This window comes from Carassius carassius, chromosome 4 (assembly GCF_963082965.1).
Source record: "Carassius carassius chromosome 4, fCarCar2.1, whole genome shotgun sequence".
NCBI lineage: Eukaryota > Metazoa > Chordata > Actinopteri > Cypriniformes > Cyprinidae > Carassius > Carassius carassius.
This window is the reverse complement of record NC_081758.1, coordinates 41,323,019-41,347,165: the sequence shown is the minus strand read 5'-3', so window position 1 is coordinate 41,347,165 and position 24,147 is coordinate 41,323,019. Positions and strand designations below refer to the sequence as shown.

Genomic DNA, 24,147 nt, shown 5'->3' with positions numbered 1-24,147 from the left:
AAAAAATAATAATAATATTATTCCCTCTTTCGAAATTGTCGCAATTGGTTTTGTGGGTTTCCGCTGTACTTTGAGAGAGGTGGATGAGTCTCTTCAGAGGTTGTGAGCGTTAGGCCTCGGAGCCCAGAGACGTTCTGGTGGGACTGGGTGGCAGTCGGGCCGCGGCGCTGTGCTCCGTCCGGAAACTGTATTCATACTGACACAGACACACACACACACAGACACAGACACAGACACACAGACACACACAGACACACACACACACACACACACACACACACAGACACACACACAGACAGACAGAAAGAGTTAAACACCATCTGAGAGAGAGATTCAGAGCAAACACTGACCTCTAGTGGGGTACTGCAGCAGCTAAAGCTGAATTCAACATAATAGAATTTATTCAAAATGAATTATTGCCCAAATAAAAATTTTGCCAAATATATACAATTATATATTAGGCAAAATGCAACGACTGATACTAAACAATCATTATACTATAATAGTTTTTTGTTAATTTGAATTGTTTTTGTTTTCACTTTAATTTGTTTAAAAAAATTATTATTATTATTATTTAAAATGTCTATATAGCTTTTTATATATCATTTTTTAGCTATTTTAGTACTGAAAATGAGAAATGCTGCATTGGCAACTAGCTTAAAAAAAGTTGAAACTTTTTTACATTTTATTTTGCTTTAGTTAACAGTAATTTATTATTAGAAGTAATTTATTTTATGACATTTTTCATTTTAGTTAACTATAATAAACCCTGTTTTGTTTACTGAGCATCATGAGAATGATACACATACATGACAGACACCAAATACTGAGATCTGATCTGAAACACAACTGGAATACCTCTTTATTTACTCCTTTTAAACATCCATTAGAATCAATAACCATTATTCATTGCAATAACCCGCCTCTTTTAATTTTGCCCATTTAAAAGTAAAACACCAATGTCTAATAAATAATTAAACTTATTATTAATAATAGCCACAATAAACCAGTCTTCCACCAAAAAATATAGTACATCAAGGTATTTCACACCAAGACAAAAATTCTTTTTTAAAACCTTATGGTTATAGTTAATATCCTATTTATGGTTCTTGGTGTGAACAGGCCTTTAGCCTTGATAAAATTATAATGCAATTATAATTGACTGTGGATAATAGGAAAATTAATACTTCTTCCAACTGATGTGCATATAGCAAATATCTTTATCCAATCAGATTTAAAGTAATCCTTTTTATAAAGTTATAGGAAAAGCAAAATGAAAATGCATATTTGCATTAAAATATAACCTCTGGAAAATGTTATATGAAAATGCATTTTTGCATCGAAATATAACCTCGGAAACAAAAGCAGCAAACAAACTAGCGCTTGTCAGTTGAAACAATGTTCTCACCTCCTTCTCGATCTCTGCAAGTGATTTGATTCTGATGCCCATTAGATCCACCTGCTGCAACTGAAACAACACAACATCCTCCTCAAGGTCCAGATCAGTTCATGTGCTAGTTTTAATGTATTATTAAGATGCAATCTACATCTAACAGTACAGTTTAATCTCTGTGGCCTACAGACTGTGCAAGAGTTCATATGAAGCATATGATTGGTTGAAAACAGACTCACATCACTGGAGGCACATGCAAACTTCTCCGAAATCATGAAAGGCACTCCATCCATAGCTGAAAGGTCAAAAAGTCAGTATTAACCAGAGTTCCCCACACATAATATATTTTGCCTTGCACAAAAAGCCACAAAATGTTAAGAAACCATTAACCATCTACAAAATAAAGATTAGCTTATCTGTAAGTTGCCTTGTATTAAAGCACCGACTAAATAAAACTAAAAAGATAATTTTTTTTTCCATGAATGTGACAAAAAACAAAAAGTGTGTGGTAAGAAAGGAGAGCTCAGAACAGAAGGAGAGGTATATTCTGACTCATCACTGAACACCATCTGGAACAGTTCAACAGATTCCTCCTCCAGAAGGGTTTATTATTACATCCCTAATGACAGCAGCCATGAAACCACACGGATGCTGAAGGGATTTATTACATGCAGTGGTAACCAACAAATGTGAGGTGTTCTCTCATGTCAAGCATTCTAGAGATGCAAAATATAATAATACAATATTACAATACAATACTGTTCAGCAGTTGGAGGGCCGGGGAGAATTTTTAATGCTTTTGAAAGAAGTCACATTACTTACCACGGCTGCATTTATTTGATCAAATATACAGTAAAAATACTGAAATATTAGTACAATTTAAAATGACTTTTTTATTGTAATATATAGTAAAATGTAATTTATTCCTGTGATCAAAGCTGTATTTTCAGCATCATTACTCCAGTCTTCACTGTCACATGATCTTCAGAAATCATAATAATATTCTGATTTACTGCTTAAGAAATATTTCTGATTATTATTAATGTTGAAAACAGTTGTGCGACTTCAAATTTTCGTCTTGATGTATTTTTCAGGATTATTTGATTAATAGAAACCAATTTAAAATGTAAAAAAAACAACATAGTACATTTTAAAATGTATACAATTTCTGTAACATTATAAATGACATACCTGTCACTTTTGATCAATTAAATGCATCTTTGCTGAATTAGATTAATAATTAATAATACATATCTGACCCCAAACTTTGAAATAGTAGTTTAAGTAGCTGATATATTTAATAGATACTTGGATAAGGGTTTACTTTTTGTAATTTAAACTGACAGAGTAAACACTTATTTATTTTTTACTAATTAATAATAAACTGACGATTCATTTCTTTTGTAAAAGCAGGTCAAATTCAAAGATAGGAGCTCTAAGAACATTGCTTTGTCACTCATTTGTGTTATTGCTAGTGCTGATGTGGGGGGATGTGAACGTGCTCAGTTTGGGTCAGGTGTGTTTTGTGTGGTTCTCGCACCAGATATGGCATAGAGGTTAGAGTTCTGGTGTTCAAAGTCTGGTCTGGTTGTGCTTTTTCTGAAACATGCCGGCAGGGTCATGGATATGTGCCTGCGAAGAAACACAAATGGAAAACAATTAGCACTTAATTAAATAAATATTCAACAGATCTTCCTTCTCAGACTTCACTATTATCACAGCGGTTTGGTTTGTGTGTCATCACAGCTGCTTTTCAAATCACACGAAACACCACTGGCAATCTGTCAACTGACGGAGAACCTTACTGATGACTGAAGGTTGTTTCTGTAACACAGGCGTGCAAACTGTGAAACTTCCATCTCACAGGCTGCATGATGAGATCTACATCCTAATAAAACAAACTGTTCGCCTGCTGATGCTAGAACCTTTAAATACAGATTTTGGATTATTTTAAATTAAGCTTTATTTTCTAGCAGTTGTGCTTTAAGAATGTCAAAAATTGTTTTGATATTTTTAGCTGCGGTTCTTTAAATAGCACACCAAACAGCGTGCTTTGCTTTAGCTGTTAGACAGCTTGCTAAATTAAACCCGTTTAGAAGAATGTCTTTGGTCATTGAAAAACTTAAATGGCAAGAAAAAATAAAAATACCACTGATTTAAAAAAATGAAAAAATAAAAATAAAACAAAGGTAATTGTGACTTTTTCCCCCTAGAATTGTGATATAAATTCACAATTATTACTTTTTTCTCAGTTCATAGCTCACAAATTTGGATTTATAACTCCCAATTACCTTGTTTTATTTTTTATTCAGTGGCGGAAACGTGCTTCCATAGTTTTTGAACACTAATCAGTGTTATTTTTTTTTTTTATTATATTTTTTTTTCATTAATATTTTGAATAAACTTTAATTTTCCATTTAGATTTTAAGTTTCAGTAATTTTTTTATTTAATTAGCTTTTTAAAAGGATTTAAATGTAAGCTATAGTTTATTTCAGTTTGTAATTTTAGTACTTTATCTTGTTTTATTTCAATTAATTGCCAAGTCAAAAATTCTCTTTTTTTTTCTGGTTCAAGTTTTTAGTTTTTATCTTATTTCAATTAACAAAAAATAAATAAATAAAACATTTTCTGCTGGCAGCTGCAAGGGAAACTCCACACATCATGAGGAACAGAACAAGACACAAAACCCTGAGACACAAAGCAAACCCGTAAACATCAAGTATGTGAAAACACTCTATACTGTTTCATTATTCTGGTTTTATCATGGAAAACATGATGTTGTTTAGCTTATCTTTATTAATAGTTTTATTTAGTAAGGATGCATTAAACTGATTAAACATGACAATAAAGACTTTTTAAATGTTACAAAAAAAATTATAATTTCAAATATATGCTGTTTTTTATCAAAGAATCCCCCCCAAAATATACCACTTTTTCTACTAAAATATTTAGTAGCAAAAACCGTTTTCAACAATAAGAAATGTTTTCTAAAATCAGCATAGACTGAATTCTGAGGGATCATGTGACACTGAAGCTGCTGAAAATTCAGCTTTGCATCACAAAGATAGAAAAGTTACTTTGAATTGAATCAGTTTTTACTCTATTTTGGATCAAATAAATGCAGCCTTGGTGAGCAGAAGAGACTCTTTCAAAAACATAAAAAAAACCTTCAAGATAATGACGTCACAGCCGACTGGATTCGGTTTTATCCATCAGGAGCTGACTGTGTGACAGAAGTAAATTGCAACGCTGATTCCGATTCAGCTAGTGAAATTAATCTTTTGCCTGTAAGCATGACTACAAGCTCTGCTGTGAACTATATGGGAATTCTTGACAGACCACAGCTCATTTATTCCAGAATATAAGGAATGCTATACTGGACCTGCTTATTGATGATTTGTATTGTAAAAAAGCGCTAAACAAATAAACTTGAATTGAATTATCAAAGTGTTTTACACTTCCACCTTTCTCTTCCTTCTCTCGGTTTCTCTCACTGGCTCTTTCAATTCTGCAGCTGTCACAACAAATGCAGTTCACACTTCCTCAGATTTGGAGACTTCACAAACACGTACTTGGGCAAGACTGGTGCTGGAGTGGAGTTGTTGGTGACGCTCTGGATGTTATTGGTGGTGTTGTTCTGTACAGGTGAAGAGTCCTGGGTCCGGGGCACCTTTCCCATACGGTACCAGATCCCCATATTGTTCAGCTCTCTGGGAGGAAATAATATTATAATATAATATCAATAAAGACAGCAAGCGCTTTGTACAGCCAGTGATTCAGAGACCGCAGGTTGAGAAAGACACATCAAAACATACAGATTTCAGCCTCATGACACTATATTAAAGAAGTTGAATACTGCTCTGGAAGAGATTTTTTTTTTTTTTGGAATCATTTCAGGATATCTGCATGTTTTAAAACATTATGATTTCTAAATGCAAAGACATTTCTTTTTCCAAAGTTAGATTAGAAATGTTTAATGCCAGAAGTAAAAACATAAATGATTAAAAATGAACTCAATATAGTACATATAATAAATATAATGTCTACACACACTTGAAAACATTTAAATTCATGCTACATGCCATGGAAAATTCCTTTGATAATTTCACTGGCCAAATATAAAGCTTTTAGGTAACATTGAGGTTCCTAATGTTGTTGAATTTCATTTTGTCAAAAAAAAAAAAAAAAAAGATTAGTGGTCGACCGATATATCACCAAGGCCGATATATCGGCCGATTGTTAGCATGTTTCAAATATTAGCATTGGCCGAATAAGTTTTTCTGCTTGGCCGATGTTTTCGAGGTTATATTGGCTTTATATCAGCCCCTGCTTTCCAAGATATCGACAGTCATAAAATCCATATTGGTCGTCCACTATAAATAATAATCCCAAATATAAATAATATTTGATATATCTCAGTGCCTACCTGCAGAATACTATTAATTTCCTCATTTTATATCTCATATTAACATTGTTAAATAATGGTAGGACAATCTAGGTTGCAAGTTGTTGTGTATAGAGACTAACTGACCCTATGAATGTATACTGTGGCGGTGCTTGTTTAGAGCGTCCTAGGATACGGATATCACAGATGGCAGCTTCAGTGGAGTCTCTCGGGATGAACTTTATACATAACCTCCTCTTCCTGAAGGCCGGCTCCTCTGAAGAGAGAAAGAGAAGAACAGGGCATGTTAAAGAAAGTGAAAGGGAGACGGAGATCACAATAGAAAGAGCAAAGAGACTGGAAAGAGGATCATTTTAATTATTGATCGATTAATTATCCAACACGAGATAGAAACCAAATCCACAACCTTTTAAAACGCCACACATCAGGCTGCGTGTCTAAAAAAAAATACATTAGTGGAAAACAAACTCCTTTTTACTCTGATCTGGAATGTCACTGGTATATTTTAGCTGTAACAATATAAATCAAGTTTGGAAAAACTAAGAAAATAGTTTTAAACATGCATCAGCTGTGATTCAACTGAAATAGCTGGAGAACGCAGCTGTAAATGAACGAGAGGAGGTTCATGTGGTGCTTACGTGTGTCCACAGTTTCCTGAATGGGAATGAATCCCACAGGCAGCGTGTCCTTGATGTCGATGAGCTTCATGTCTACAAGCACATTACCTAAATGGCTCTGTGGAGAGACACAGGAAGCATATATAGGGCAATGTGAAAAGACAACATCTCAGCATTCCAGTGCCCATGACTGCATGCTTTGGGATTTAACATTATAACCATGCATAATAACAATAATAATCAAAACAATGTTAGTCATGGTTTCTTCTTGTACCAAAAAGAGTCATTAGTCATTAAATGTCATTCGATTTTGCGCAACCAATTTCCACCCTGTCTAACTCTTACAATAAAATTTTCCAAACAGCATAGTTTATACTGAAAAGGAACTGCATAAACCATTTTCTTCTTTGGCACAATCTGTATTGTATAAAGTGCTTTATAAATAAAGGTGACTATGCTGTCATTCGTAAGTGCAGTTCAAGACACTAAACAGGTGTTGATGTCAAACACTGACAGTCATTTGATCATTATGGATGCAAATGCATCAATTTAGTACATGATGTTCTGTGTTTTTTTTCCCCCAGAAGATTTATTTATTTATTTATTGTCAAAATGCTCTGCTGTATGACTTCATCGAGACGACGCTTTACAATAAACAACAGCTATTGAACTACTAAACATTCAAGCGGGGGAAAAAATTACACCGTAAACATGGTTTTCAAGTTCTTTCCACTTGAGGTTTGTCCCAGAAAGAAGAATGAGACTAAACACCGCAATGACGACACAAGCGGAAACAGCTTTGTTTTCAAGAACAAAAAGAAATTGTATATAAAAAACAAATAGATGAGATCCTGTGACACATTACAGAGAGCTCGTCAACTCCAACAACATGTTACATTATATAAACACTCCAGCATGAACACGGTCTGGACCTTTTAAATGGTCATCCACCTTTTTGGCCAGACTGAAGTAGCTCAGTAGTGCAGTGTGTTGTAAGGCATGTCTCAAGAGCCTTATGCAATGCAATGCAATTAAGTGAAATGCAATTAAATGAAATGCAATGCAATGAAAAAATAAAAATCACATTTAAATCAAATGTAAATAATATCTTTTTAAAAATTAAACAAATAAATATAAAAGGCAAATTTTAATTCAAATATTTTTATATTAAAGAAATTATTAAGCATCCTCCATCTAGAAGCATCACAGCAATCCTGTATTAACAAATCAGCATCTAGGATTAGAAATATCAATTTGTAAAATGTTACCATACTTCAAATAAACCTTAATTATCTGAATAAGAGCTGAAGAGATGACTCACGTTCTCTTTGGAGAAAGCCCTGGTGAAGCACAGATAGCGGGTCACCTTGGATTTGAACAGGCCGTCTTTCCACAAGTCTGCATCGATCCCATCCGTGGTTTGTGCAACCTAAAATAATAAAAAGATTTGATATGATTATGCATAATAAAAGCGTTTCTTTTTTCCCAGTTTGCAGAAGGTCACTTGTTTGATTCTTTTAGTTTATCGAAGTAAAGAATGTCTTAAAGAAAAAACAAATAATTAATGCAGTATGGCAGCCAATTCATCACAAAACATTAATTCACATTAAAGGGATAGTTCACCCAAAAATGAAAATGTGATGTTTATCTGCTTTCCCCCAGGGCATCCAAGATGTAGGTCACTTTTGTTTCTTCAGTAGATTTTAAACACAAACAGCTGCAGTCAATCAGTCTAATAATGTAAGTGGATGGGAATCATGGCTAAAACATACAATAAAACTAATAAAAAACATACATAAACATAACCAAATTAAACCCTGTGGCTGTAAAGACACAAAATGATGAGTCTGTGCAAGAAACTGAACAGTATTTATATTGTTTTTTTTACTTCTGATTCAAGCAATGTCCAAACTGTTCAAACTCTCCTGAGTGTGTTCTCAGCAGCAGATGCATGAGGAGGTTTCTTCTACTTCTTGCTTTATGGCAGATCACAGACTTATAATAGCAGTACCCTCACCTATCTCTGAAATGGACCATTTACACTATCAACAATCTCTATTAGGAGAGTCAATGGTCCACTTGAGAGACAGGTTGTCTGTAATGCACTTATAAGTCTGCGATCCACCAAAAAGCAAGAAGAAGAAGAAGCCGCTTCACACGCCTCCTTCTACAGTTTGTACATTGCGTGAATCAAAGGTAAAAAACTATATAAATACGGTTCAGTTTCTTCCACAGAATGATCATATTGTGTCTTTACACATCAATGCATCGTCACAAACTACATGGTTTAATTTGGTTTTGTGTATGTTTTTTTTTTTAAGTTTTATCCGTGATTAGCTAGCTTGGATGCCCTGGGGGTAAGCAGATAAACACAATTTTTGGGAGAACTATCCTTTCAACAATCAATCAGAAAACAGACCTGATTTATTCCAAACTGAGTCCCAAATTTAGGATTCTAAACAGACTTTAATTAGCTTCTCAAGGGCTTCTGGGAAATTCCTACCCTCTACATCTAGGACTCTAATTGATTATGGAGGTTGGTTACGGAGTATTTAATGCTGACAAAAATAAAGAGATGCAACCTCTTAGAATGGTTTTTAAAACCTTATTTGAGAAGCTACTGTATGTCTCTAAAAAGCATGGAGCTGGTTAGCAACACTAGCTGTACAGTTCTCAGTCTGATGTCCATCTCAACAGAAGTCAACCCGCATGACTGCTCAATTAACAGCTCGTGCTGCCCACACAAACAGTCGTGCCATGGCTTCCCACGAGCTGCTTCACTAACAACACTGAACACTGAGCTGCTAGATTTGACATGAGTGTTACGGTAAAACTGCTGTCTTAGGACCAGAGATGATGGTGCACTCATTTATACATACACCATGTTGTATACCATTAGTGTCAGTAATATTTAATAATAAAATGCACATAGAAGTCTTGAAGGATGCAAATGTATAAGACTTGAAATTTGGGATCCTTTTCATTCAAATTGGAAAATAAACATTAACAGTAGGGCTGCACGATTATGACAAAAATCATAATTGTCTATTACTCCCTTGAAATTGTCACTGCGATTATTACATTGATGTTTATACCATTTTTTGATGCAACTGCATGCCATATTTTTATGTGAAAATAAAAAAGCTGAAAACATTCGACCTGAAAAACTTTTAGTTCTTTTCTATAGCATTAAGCCTCAAATGTCAACTATACATCGGATTGGTTTATTATTTAAATTATAAAAAAGTAAAATTATGAATGTTTTATAATTTTATACTAAAACTAAAATGAAAATAATGGAAATAACCTTTAAGATAACATAGAAAGAAGAAAACGCATCTTAAGCACACAGAATAACATAAGTGGACTTTGAACAATTAATTGCCGCTTTGAATGATTACGTAATTGTGCCATTCATAATTGCAATCAGTAATAGAAATTTGATTAATTGTGCAGCCCTAATTAATAGGGAGAATTTCATATTCTGTACTATTTCTAAGTGACTGAAATGTAAGGAAATTTGTGACATTGCCCATGTGAACTCAGATTGTTCTTGACACAATGCAAATACTAATAATTCTAGGCCTGTCTTTTGCATCACTAAAATTTTATTTCAAATTTTATTCTATTTTTTATTAAAAATTTTTTTAAGTTTTTTAAAACCGAGTATAACAATAACATTTATTATTATATTCAACTATAATTGTAACATTATTATTGTTGTTTTTGCTGTTATTATTATTATACTTGGCTTTAAAAGCACCATTAATTGACTAAATTAATAATTAGTGATGCACAGGCCTAGAACCCTATTTTTGAAGACATTAAGCGTTTACACCTAACATTGATTTGAATCCATTAAAAGACAACTTGGAAGCATATTTGATAAGTGATGAGTCAATAAAGTCAGTTAAGAGCTCAGACTTTAGAGGTTGTCCAAGGGTCAGTTCTATAGTTTGACACTGAACAGACAGAACGTCACTGTTATTGCTGGAACAAACAGATTACTCTCTCTATCTGATGCTTTGCATGTAGACTGCAGTGTTTCTGTGATTTGAGAAGACGTTTTGGGGTTGGAATGGGTGATCTCAACAGACCCTGCTTTCACACACTCCACAATCCACACAGGAAGCATTGTTAAGCTCTGTGCTGGAGTGACGACAATGACTGTGACGGCCAAAGGAAACACAACAACCCCACTGCCTCTACTGTTGCCAGAGTACATCCAGATCAGGCGTGAGCTCCTACCAAAAAACATGCAAATGCAATGGTGCAAAAATGTTTTAACGGCAAAAAACTTCAGCACTTGGCCTGTGATCAGAGGTGTACTTTCTAGGGTGTGAAGTGACGGTCATGTAGGGCTATTAACGAGGTGCATCATTAATCATGAAACTATCCTGTGGCATTTTCCCAAAAAGTTTTGGAAAAACTGTCTCTGGGAGACCTTACAAAATAAAGCAGATGTTACAACAGAGCTAAACATTGATATTGTACGCAAACACTTTTTTAAAGATGTCTTCCTGTTCCCTTTTACCTTTCTGGTGAAATTATTACGCAGATCTTGCTTGCAAAGCTGTGTGCATTTAAAAGTCAGCTGCTGATAAAACAAGTGCACCACATACAGATCGTGTTTCTCCTGTGAACGCCATTGAACTGAGGCCACAGTGATCAGGGGTTTTCTGCAACTGAGATCAAAATGGTTTGTGAGCAGATCTACAGGCCTCTTTGTTGATACCAACTCTAAATCCCCAGTGGAATATATCCAACATCGTTCTTGTATAACATATCAACAAATCCACAAGGCCTGCCACAATCTGGCAGTGTACTGTTTGAGTAAATGAATTACTCCGAATATTGGTTTGTTTTATCTCAGAGGAAGTGTCATCCTCATTAAAAAGTTAACAGCTTAAGTCATTTGTGGATTAATGCGTATTGAAGACGTGAACCGTTTTAAACGATTCAGTTCGATTTGGTGAACTGTTTTAAAAAGATCCGGTTACATCGAATGATTCGTTCCGGTTTGTGAATTTTTTTGAAGCATCGAAAATTTATTTACGTGTCTGTTATAAGACAGTTCAAAACAAAGCAGTTTGTCATATCCGTATGGCAAACTGCTTTGTTTTGAACTGTCTTACAACAGACACGGAAGAGAAGACAATGCTGAATAAAGTCTTAGTTTTTGCTATTTTTGGACCAAAATAAATTTTCGATGCTTCAAAAAAATTCTAACTGACCCTCTGATGTCACATGGACTACTTTGATGATGTTTTTCTTACCTTTCTGGACATGGACAGTATACCGTACACACAGCTTCAATGGAGGGACTGAGAGCTCTCGGAGTAAATCTAAAATATCTTAAACTGTGTTCCGAAGATAAATGGAGTTCTTACGGGTTTGGAACGACATGAGGGTGAGTTATTAATGACATAATTTTCATTTTTGGGTGAACTAACCCTTTAAGTATGTCCATCTCATTTGCTGTTGTTAAATTTTGTGTGTCAGTGTTTGTCTGTGTGTCTATGTATACATACATACACATATATAGCATCATATTTTTGTGGAAAACTTTTTTTTTCTTCTTCATTATTCTTGGAAAAATATAAAAGTTAAAAAGAACAGCATTCTATTTGTGTATTTACAGTCACTTTTGAATAATTTAATGTACCGTTGTAGAATTCTAAATTCTATTGCTAAATACTTATTTAAGAAAAATGGAATCTTAACTGACCCCAAAGATTTCCTCATTCGCAAGTTGCTTTGGATAAAAGCATCTGCTAAACGAATAAAGGCACAATGTAAACCATCATAGTGACACATGGAAAAACCCATATTAATCAATGACCGAAATGCTGTCTAGGTGGGCAGCTGACTAGGTTTTCAAACACTGCCAAAGCTTCTCATGTAGAAACAGCATACTAGAAACTAACCCATACCCCAAAGGAACTAGAAGAACTTCCTAACAGATGTCATTTCATGACAAATGCTTCGGAGGAACAAAGAGTTTTACTTCCTAATCCACTTTCTTCACTATCTTCATTATTTGTATGAGTGTACTGTATCAGATACTCACCACATCATAGCCGGTGGGAGCTCTGTTTCTCGAGGCCACAACCCCTACGCCAGTGATTGGGTCCATGGGCATCTCTGGCAGGGCGTCTGAAAGGTCCCGCACCTCAGGCATCATGGAGGAACTCTGAGGAGACAGGAGCATTAAAACTTTTACATGCTAAACATGAAGCTACTTGAAAGAACATCAGTGTTTGTTTGGCCTAGAAAAGCAGATGAATTTATTCTTTGTTAGACTCCACCTCCCTTGGTTACAGTTTCCAACTCAGAACATCCCATAAGAATGAACTGGGGATTTCCATTTTTCAGTAAAATGTGCAAGTGTCATTATACCTTTAAAGAAACTGTAAAAATTATACCTGCACAAATAGCACAGACTGCAAAAGAGATAGGTCTCATTTGAGAGCAATTATAAGTGAAATCAAGACTATATGTGAACTCTACTGTTCACAAGTTTTAGTTGCTACTAACATGCAATCACTACAAGAATGTAAAGCTGTTAAGTTTAAAGTTTCATAACTTGAATTTACAATTGTAGGTAAAGTGTAGGTCGCTGGGGTATATTTGTAGCAATAGCCAAAAATACATTGTATGGGTCAAAATTATAGATTTTTCTTTTATGCCAAAAATCATTAGGATATTAAGTAAATATCATGTTACATGAAGATATTTTGTAAATTTCCTACGATAAATAACAAAACTTAATTTTTGATTGGAAATATGCATTGCTAAGAACTTCATTTGGACAACTTTAAAGGTGATTTTCTGAATATTTAGATTTTTTTGCACCCTCAGATTCCAGATTTTCAAATAGTTGTATCTCTGCCAAATATTGTCCTCCTAACAAACCATACATCAACGGAAAGCTTATCTTTTAGAACAACTGACAGTTATGACTGGTTTTGTGGTCCAGGGTCCCATATGCACCTTTTAGCAGTAAATAAGGTACAAAAGAGTTCCTTTTGAAAAGATACCACCCCAGTGACATCAGTTGTACCTTAATTTGTGAGAATACATTTAATGTAATATTCACATTTACACAAGCTGATACACAAATATATCTCAGTGCGACATTTCAAAGCAGAATAAAACATGATAGCACCACCAAAACATCTAGACAAACTGACAAATGAAACCAAGTCACTGTGTACAAGACCAGTTTGACTTTGAACAAAGAATAACGTTCTGGAGAACAGAAAAATAGTCTAGTGGGAAAAGCACAAGAGGGTGGGGATAAAAAAATCTATGAGTCAGTCGAGTAAGCCTTTCCTTATCAACTATTCCTCTAATCTAACACACTGACTACATCAAGGGAAGAAAATCTCAATTCCAAGACCATTAAAATTAGCTTGATTTGGATAATGAAGTCTATTTATTCACTTTGAGAGAAGTACGCACACTTCCAGAACATCCGAAAGCACATAATGATCAAGAACTTACACATTCCTCTAAAATCTAAACAGTCTTGTGGGTAAAAACGGGAAAACTGCATGTCTACCACAGATTAACAGATTAAACAGAGTTGAGGATACACTGGGTGTGTGATGAACACAATAGGGCTGTGCGATTAAACGAAATTGAAATAAAATCGCAATTTGAGTATGCACGATTTCTAAATCACTTTATAGCACGATTTTCTGCAGCCTCGACCTCCCGCAGTATGTTATCTGAACCAATCAGGATGCAGCGCACCTAAGTGGAGCGTGAGAACAGAGCAGACATATGCCTAACTCCAGGTTCACACACTCTGTCTGTGATGCGTAGCCTTTTTTTTCGAGCCCATGTTAATGGAACAGAACGTTCACACAGTAAAAAGATGAGAACAGAAAAGGTTATAAATAGAAAGGTGTGAAAAGATTTAATATCTTGCATTTGAGCACAGAGAGAGTTGTGAGTGCACAGGACACAGGTTGAGCGAGAGGAGACACGTTGTAAAACAGCATATATCTGGGCCTCTGGCCTTATACAGTCTACGATCTGAGCACGCGCATCTGGTTTTGTTAACAGAGCAAAGAAAATCTGCGTGCGAGTCAGTGATGCGCGGGTTGAACCAAAATGAGCATGTGCCCGCGGTTATGAGTCATTAAAAAATATTTTTAATGATATTCGGGTCGCGGTCGGTCTGGTCCTAGTACTAGACACATTTTTGAAATGCATAGGCCTACACTTTATTGGCTGAATAACTGGCATGAAGATGACGCACAAGCTCAGTCTGCACGTACAGATGGAGGTGGCAAAGAAGACTGCATGGGGAGCAACTTCGCTGTTTTTGGTAAAACATAATTTTGACGACTTCATTAAGTTTTGTTTTATAGAAAACTCTTTTTAAAAGATTTTCGTTTTGTATAAATTGTATCTTAATTTTGATCAATGTTTTACAACCCGAATTCCGGAAAAGTTGGGACGTTTTTTAAATTTTAATAAAATAAAAACTAAAAGACTTTCAAATCACATGAGCCAATATTTTATTCACAATAGAACATAGATAACATAGCAAATGTTTAAACTGAGAAAGTTTACAATTTTATGCACAAAATGAGCTAATTTCAATTTTGATTTCTGCTACAGGTCTCAAAATAGTTGGGACGGGGCATGTTTACCATGGTGTAGCATCTCCTTTTCTTTTCAAAACAGTTTGAAGACGTCTGGGCATTGAGGCTATGAGTTGCTGGAGTTTTGCTGTTGGAATTTGGTCCCATTCTTGCCTTATATAGATTTCCAGCTGCTGAAGAGTTCGTGGTCGTCTTTGACGTATTTTTCGTTTAATGATGCGCCAAATGTTCTCTATAGGTGAAAGATCTGGACTGCAGGCAGGCCAGGTTAGCACCCGGACTCTTCTACGACGAAGCCATGCTGTTGTTATAGCTGCAGTATGTGGTTTTGCATTGTCCTGCTGAAATAAACAAGGCCTTCCCTGAAATAGACGTTGTTTGGAGGGAAGCATATGTTGCTCTAAAACCTTTATATACCTTTCAGCATTCACAGAGCCTTCCAAAACATGCAAGCTGCCCATACCGTATGCACTTATGCACCCCCATACCATCAGAGATGCTGGCTTTTGAACTGAACGCTGATAACATGCTGGAAGGTCTCCCTCTTCTTTAGCCCGGAGGACACGGCGTCCGTGATTTTCAACAAGAATGTCAAATTTGGACTCGTCTGACCATAAAACACTATTCCACTTTGAAATAGTCCATTTTAAATGAGCCTTGGCCCACAGGACACGACGGCGCTTCTGGACCATGTTCACATATGGCTTCCTTTTTGCATGATAGAGCTTTAGTTGGCATCTGCTGATGGCACGGCGGATTGTGTTTACCGACAGTGGTTTCTGAAAGTATTCCTGGGCCCATTTAGTAATGTCATTGACACAATCATGCCGATGAGTGATGCAGTGTCGTCTGAGAGCCCGAAGACCACGGGCATCCAATAAAGGTCTCCGGCCTTGTCCCTTACGCACAGAGATTTCTCCAGTTTCTCTGAATCTTTTGATGATGTTATGCACTGTAGATGATGAGATTTGCAAAGCCTTTGCAATTTGACGTTGAGGAACATTGTTTTTAAAGTTGTCCACAATTTTTTTACGCAGTCTTTCACAGATTGGAGAGCCTCTGCCCATCTTTACTTCTGAGAGACTCTGCTTCTCTAAGACAAAGCTTTTATAGCTAATCATGTTACAGACCTGATATCAATTAACTTAATTAATCACTAGATGTTCTCCCAGCTGAATCTTTTCAAAACTGCTTGCTTTTTTAGCCATTTGTTGCCCCCGTGCCAACTTTTTTGAGACCTGTAGCAGGCATTAAATTTTAAATGAGCTAATTAAGTGGATAAAAGTGTAAAATTTCTCAGTTTAAACATTTGCTACGTTATCTATGTTCTATTGTGAATAAAATATTGGCTCATGTGATTTGAAATTCCTTTAGTTTTCATTTTATTAAAATTTAAAAAACGTCCCAACTTTTCCGGAATTCGGGTTGTATCAATCAGTTGCCCGCATTTAATAAATAAGAAGCAAATATATAGCCTAAAATGTAATAAGGAGCCGGCGCGATCACTTGCATTGCATGTGAACTAAACTCAGCGTGTGTCTCAAAGATTTGAGAAATATAGGCTATATATTACAGACAGCTTGAAATATCTACTTTTAAATGAAAATATTCAAAAAAAAAAAAAAACGGGCTACTCTCTGATGATGTAATCCATATGAAATGTGCATTTCTCTCTGGCGTTCATGGCAAGTCTCCGTCGTCAACTTAATCTTTGCAGCAACACAGAAAGCACCAGTTTATTACTAAAGAATAAAATGACTCCTTGCATATTTTCGAACCAGCAGGCCATTCTGGGTTGAGCGAGACCCTACGGAATGAGCAAGCGGAGCGAGATATTCAGAAATGCGCTCTCCGCTCACGAGCTATGATCGGATCAAACCCAAGCCTCAATGTCTGCTGACCTTGCAGAAACATACAAATAGACATAGCCAGACTAGACTATTTTAGTACAAATTATGAGCTTACTGACGACTTTTTATAATTATTAATCAAAATTATAATATTTTTTTGCCTAGTTAGTTTTGCCTACGTACGTGTGACCCTTGGGCAATAAATATATTGGGAAAAACATATAACACCTGAGGCACCGCTACAGTGAGCTCTATGACCAATGCATGGCAAAAAAAAAAGAAGAAAAAAATCCTTGAACACGCTTTTATTTATTTATTTATTTTTTCATATGCCTAGACATTTTGTTTGACATCTTTACTTAGTGATTATTTTGACTTATGTCTGTTCTAGAGCTATTTGATAAAGCTCTCATTGGTTTTCTTTTGGAAATATGTTTAAAATTTATACTGAATGCACTTATGACTCTAAAGCATGCGTGTTTGTCAAAATCGTGATTAAAATCGAAATCGCAAAATTGATCAAAAAATCGTGATAGGTTTTTTTTGTCCATATCGCACAGCTCTAGAACACTACAGACACATTCTGGAGACACATCATTTGTGTTGGCCTTTATCAGGAGACACTTCACAAACCAACTGATTTGGAGTCAGGGTTTGTTCTTCTTGAACATCTGAAGAGTTGTGTAGTTGAATACAAATGAAAAGCAGTCTTTTGGATTGAGTTAAGAGCTTTTGGAGGCTCCTTGGCAACCGGGCCTGCCCTTTGCAATCTCCCAAAAAAGCCACAAAGAAGCTGTGTCAAATCGCGGGTACGCATGGAAGAAGCTTGCAGCAAGGCAAACAGCAGACAGCGGAGAAGAAAGAGAGCGAGATCAAACTCTGAGCATGTGAGAACTCTGCCAGAGCCAAGAGAGAGAGTTAAAAAGAGGTGTGACATGATGATCCCTGGAGTCGACAGTGAGAAAACCAAACAGGAATAGACTGCATTCATTAACAGGGAGGGAATGCAGTTCTCACAGAAAAGAAAACTGTATATTCTAGGTTAGTTTCTGAGGTGAATAAAGACTTCATAACATGACTGATAACATAAATGAAAAGATTTCATACACCCCTTTTCACTCGTCTGCTTTTACCCCAAAAAGGCTGTTCTGAGCCAGACAAATCTAAAGGTTTAACCTCAGTGAAGACTGGGACAAAGATGGGATGATGTAGGGCTGCACAATAATGGTTAAGTGGCATGGTTGCCAGGTTGGGAAGAAAATGTATCAATTTAAATTGGTAACTTTCACACTAAGATTCCGGATAATACACGGGTAATGTGACCCGTAAATTGTTTCCGGATTGTTAGATTTTGGTTCATTCACACTGTCAGTGATTTCCAAGAATCTGTGCATTAGGATGTGACGTGTAATGTAGGAGTCGAAAACGCTAGTTTGTTGGAACATAAATGTAAACTTAAATATACATTTAAATAAAATAAATAAAATGTTATAAATAAAAATCAATTAAACTGAAAAATTAAAAAAAATAAAATATATAAAAAATAAAATAATAGTAGTGCTGCAAACACACTAGCAACCAGCAACATTTGTGTTTGGTATAAATGACACAGAACATCTAAAGTGCATTCTAATTTCAAACTTACATCGCAGTCTGTTCATTATTAAAATAAAGTACTGTCAACCAAACATATAAGGGTTACACTGGTCAGTTTAAACTGCTGTTATGCTAAGGACGTTTTTGCTCATGTGAAGAGGATGATCTTTTCTGTTTAGTTTACATAAAAAAATATATATATATTATAGTTTAACATTCAGATACGTTGCGAATGTGGAAACATTTGGATATGCACAGAATGAGACCTGAGCAATAACCTCCAAATACATCTGGTCAAACCCGCACTCGCTCGTCCTCGTATGCACGCACGCACGCATGTACGCACTCATGCGTCTCGATCTAATGCTCGGTAAATGCAGGACTTTTAAAAACAAATAGGCCTAGCGGAACGCAAAAATTCTAAATCGAATATTTTGCAGAACAGGATCAAACAAAAAAAGTACTGGTCATAATACTTGCATAAAATGTTTGATGTGAAAAAGCGGTTCACTGACTGCGCAGCACAGCCACAAGCGCCACAGTTACGTTTGGGATCATTTTATTTTTAATACTATAGTGTAATTTGAAAACATTGCAATTGTGTTTTAAAATACAACAACGAGCACCACGAAACCATTTAAAGAGACGCATTCAGCGGTGTCCTTGACGGGAAACAGTCAACAAAGTAACATGATCTAAAACCTATGGCGCACTCTCTTAATTTTATCAAATGATCATAATCACATCTATTCATTTTACAGTCCTGCTACTAGCATTTTATTCAGACTAAACCCCCTTTAATTCGGGTGAGAAAGCTTTTTTTCCAAGTGACTTTGCACATAATAATAATAATACCGCTGCAGACGCATTTTGCAGTATTAAGGTTATTAATTGATCGTTAATTTAAAAGACGATCGATCATGGAAATTATTGAATATTGACATCCCTAAATGCTAATGAGTTGGATGGAAACCTGGCCATTGTCTGCATCAAACCATGCTTCCGAACAAATGTGATTCACTGTTCTGGGCAGCTCCAGGACAGCTGTCTCTCCGAGCGCGGTGCTGTCTGTGAGCGGCGGAGTAACGGAGCCCTCAATCACGCTGCAGTGTTTGTAAGAGTTGACAACTTCTCCACCCCATTTACAGAGTGAAATTCTCTGACTACCTTTATCTCCCAGGACTGTTGTTGAATCTTCCAAAAGTTTTGGCTTGGGGTCCTTCACATGCGCAGCAGCACTTTCCACTGCAACAATAACACGGGGCTGCCCGCCGACGTGCCTGACTTTAAATCGGCGCTACTAAACACGGATATCGGCCGATGCCGATACATTAAAAAATGACAAATATCGGTCTAACTCTAGTGTAGACCGACCTGAACGATGACAAAAATAAAAGACAGGGTAAATGGAAAGGCCTACCTGATAAATCACGATGATGCAAAATTCATGCAGGTGGAAACTGGTCTATCAACTTGCTAGGTCAGAATCTTAATAAACAAATGCACACCAAAGCAATTATCATAAAGAATGGATGCATCCTTCCTGAAACATGAGCAGGACATCAGGAGTAGATCTGCTTTCATATCACTCATCTACCAGGAAGACTGGCACAGATGCTGGCACTGCCAACACACTGTCTGGAAGATATTTCAGGGCTCAACAATAAGGATGGCCCAGAGCCAGGGTAAGAGAAGTCAGGGCTAGTTCACAGATGCTTCACTTGCCCAACTGGAGCACTGCTGCATTTATGCTGTCAATTCAGTTTGCAAATGTGCATATTTAGGGGCTTTTGATCTTAATCTAGTCATAAAAATGGAATTTACTGTATAATGCGGAAAGTCACAGAATTACAGAAATACAATTTAGATATGAAATCTGCATGTTCTGCATGTCCGTGGGCGAATGAATGGCATAATTAATTCTTACTCACTGTTAACTGTTACAGTAAGTCCCTGTTGTGCAGCACTTCGTTTGCCGAAAAATAAAAGGAATTGTTTAATTTTCATTTGATTTTAAAAGATTAATCAAATTTGTCATGTTTTATGCCTTTATTTGACTCACCATTTTTGAAAAAGAATTTATATTAAATCATAACATATAAAAATAAAACACACAACACAGAATTCCTGATAAAATAACAATAAAATACAATTTTTATAGGGCCCTATCATGGTAGAAAATTTTAATAAATTATTAAGTTGTTATAGTATAGTGAATTCTATTGATATGATTAGATAAGTAAAATACCTTTTGACAATTAAAATGTAATTAAACCATTCAAATTGAATCCAGAAAAATTAACACCGGGGGTGGGGGAGGGGCAGAATTTAGAATAAAATAAAACAGAAATTGGACAAATATTAATTAGGGATGCACAACATTATTGTAAAGCTATCGAAATCAGCCAATTAATACACAAATAATATTAGGATACTTGTGTTTCTGTATAAATAAAGCAGTAATTGATGTGATAAAATAACGAGTCTGTTTTGATTTAACAGTCAGAAGCTATAGCTTTATAAATAAAAATCACAAACATACCTGTCAATTAAATAATTTAACATATTAATGAATAAATCTGTATACATGTTTTTATGTATTATAAAAAATTTAATACAAAGGACCAATATAAGATTATTATTAATATTATTATTATTATTAAAGCTCTTTTGTTTTAGACCATCTGTTAATGTTAAATCCACAAATAAAATGATAAGGTTTTAACTGCATCTGTCGGAGCAAAAAAAACAACAACAACAAAAAAAACGCAGAGATTGATTTTATTATAGTTATTTTCAAAGCTTTTAATGTACTCTAATAAATAAAATAAAATAAGTTTAATATCATGTATTAGTTCTTACAAATAAGTTTTTGCTCAAAACTAACCAAAATTAAAAATAATCTGTCTATAATTTCTGCAGAGGAGAGACTTGGTCTTGTTTCAAAACAAAAGGACATATATTGTGGTATCAGCCAAAATGATTTGAAAAATATCTGAATATCGGATGTCAAATCTGATAAATGTATAAATCTAATATGGTGCATGCCTAAAATTAATACAGCATATGAAAATAAATAAATAATTTCATTGCTCAGGGAAACTAGTTTTCCTCACTGGGAATATGACAATAAACGCTATGAATCCTTGAATAAATTTAATTAACATAGATTAGATCAGTGTTTTAAAGCCGGTCCTTCAAGCAATTCTGAATAAATGAATATGCAATTAATTACCATAATAATACTCTATACTCCATAATCTTAAAATATTTCCGTTTTTGTTTACATTATGTTAGTATTTCATAAAGTAGTTTTTCACAATAACACAAACTACCCAACATTTATCACCCTGCTGAACGATTCTCAACTCATTTGAACTATCCTGATGTTGTTATATTATCTTAAGTCCATGACCAGAATAAATAATAATCGCGTTTTATTATTTGGCTGAAGCCCAATTTTAGCCGTTAGCATTAATCGGCAGGTTGCTAGGAGACTCCATAGAGATTCTACACTACTTAGCCTACCCGAGCTAACAAGCTAAGCCAATTCTCCTCAGTATTACTTATTCTTCTCGACATCTGTGCAAAAATAACATTTCAACCATTAAACCCCACACATTGACTTAACTGTAAAATGCACTGCGTCCTTCCTTTTCGGACAAAAGCAGCTTTTCATGACCCAGCGGTAGCAGCAGGCGTATAGGAAGGCCGCAGGAGCCTCGGCAGCGCGTGAGAGCGCAGCCGGGCGAAGCGAGAGGGAATGCGGCGGGAAGAGCGCGAAAGCTCGGCAGCGGCAGGCAAAAGCAGCAGCGAAGCTAACAGTGCTAATGCTAATCGACGTCTCTCTTACCCAAACAAATACACTTCACACAGATAGAGACAGACGCCGCGGTATGGAAAGATATACGCCACTGGTTCCTCTTCTGTCTGTCGTAGCAGCTCACGACTGGACTGTTGACATCCCCGTTAATGAGTTAATCCATTTTAAACGACACATTTTTCCTTAATTTGCCAAAGTGGTTTAGGGGTCCCCAGCAGCAGCTATCTCAGTGACTGAAACCGAGGCGGGGGTTGGGTGGGGGTGGGGGTGGGGGGGTATTTAATTCTTGCATATCTTTAGTATGCAAGAATTAAAGGGGTAAGCCAATGCATGCTGATTCATTTCATGTTTAAAAATCTATTTAATCTTAGCAGGCCTTAGTTAAATAATTCTGGTGATAATAGATAGTACAGTCTGATATCAGATTATTGATATTATGATACTTTATTTGATCTATATGGAAGTAAAAAAAGTTTTGAGAAAATTGTGCAAAAATAAATATTATTAAAATATTACTAAAAATATTATTCTGAGATAAATAAATAAATAAATAAAATGCTTAAAATAAACAAATAATCTAAAACAGATTTCCACAAATAATAAACGCATTACACAAATAAACAAATTATATTTAAATAAATTAATTAATTAATAATACATCTGATATTTTCCAAATAATATTTTACATAAAATTAAAAGAAAATTAAATAAAATTTATGCATTTAGCAGACTCTTTTATCCAAAGCGACTTACAGTGCATTCAGGCTAATATTTAATATACCGGTATATATATATATATATATATATATATATATATATATATATATATATATATATATTTTTTTTTTCACAGTGCAAATTGTGTCTTTATGCATGACAAAATCTGTAGTTGCAGTATGATTGTGCCATCGAATATAAATGTTGTTGTTTTAATATGAGCAACTGCCCAAAAGCTACATATTCTGAATAATACTATTATAAATTAATATTTTAATATTTTGCTCTTTTATCAAAGATGATCTGCACTGCACAGGTAAAACCCTGTGATAATAAGTCGGCGTGTTTGAGTGTGAAAGAGAGATTGTGATTGTGTTTTGCAGCAGGCTCTCAGAGAAAATCTCATTGACAGAGAGTGTTTTTCTCATAGAGGAGTGGACAAACAGTGAAAGCTCTGGTCTCTGATGCCCCAGATCTCACAGATAACTAATGAGATTGCTGTAATGAAGCCCACAGTTCATTCTTAAGCAGGATTACCAGGTAAACAGAGGCCAAAGCTTTACTAGCAGTAAATGTAGATTGTGAATGTTTGCACCATTTTTTTTTTTACCACATATTAAGGTTTAATCAATATAAATGTATGGAGATTTTAATTGGCATGCATGCACAGCATAATTTGTCTTCTTAAATTTGATGTGAAGATTGAGAATCAACTCATGTTGGATATTTGTTAGCCGAATACATAAATGCCCTGTCAGCACTGGCCACGATCTACAAGCATTCTGAGCGATGCCATCTGGAGTGCCATGCAGACGTGATTATCTCACTTTAATTACATTAGCAGAGCCATCAGATAGTGAGAGAGTGGAGGGCTCCCCCAATTTATGAATTATTGTATTAAGTCACATAACAGATGGATGGTGTTAGATAAATGGTAATATGATTTCCAGAAATCAAAGTTATACATTCAGATGATCAGCATTGTTGCTTTAAAAGGCCTTCTTATGTCTGGATGTCTATTTCTTTAATGTGTGTATTTATTTATTTATTTATTTTTTTTACAAATTAAAAATGCTAAATTAATGTCAGAACTTTTGTGAAGAGCAACGTTCTCTGTAGCAGTCCAG

At 35.3% G+C, this 24,147-nt stretch overlaps 1 protein-coding gene across 2 annotated transcripts; it reads right to left on the bottom strand.

The window, feature by feature from the left end:
* On the bottom strand, window positions 1-22,551 carry LOC132140055 (multivesicular body subunit 12B-like). 2 transcript variants are annotated; one of them, XM_059548840.1, is made up of 10 exons: window positions 22,334-22,551; window positions 12,487-12,609; window positions 7,738-7,845; window positions 6,438-6,534; window positions 5,926-6,055; window positions 4,967-5,104; window positions 2,934-3,025; window positions 1,633-1,688; window positions 1,409-1,468; window positions 1-196 (listed from the first exon to the last, which is right to left on the bottom strand). In XM_059548840.1, exons 2-10 carry the CDS (start codon window positions 12,598-12,600, stop codon window positions 110-112), a joined length of 882 nt encoding a protein of 293 aa, XP_059404823.1. In that variant the 5' UTR covers window positions 12,601-12,609; window positions 22,334-22,551; the 3' UTR covers window positions 1-109. The 2 variants fall into 2 exon arrangements, with proteins under 2 accessions (XP_059404823.1, XP_059404822.1); XM_059548839.1 differs by lacking the exon at window positions 22,334-22,551 and adding an exon at window positions 22,112-22,327.
* Window positions 22,552-24,147: the final 1,596 nt, after the last annotated feature.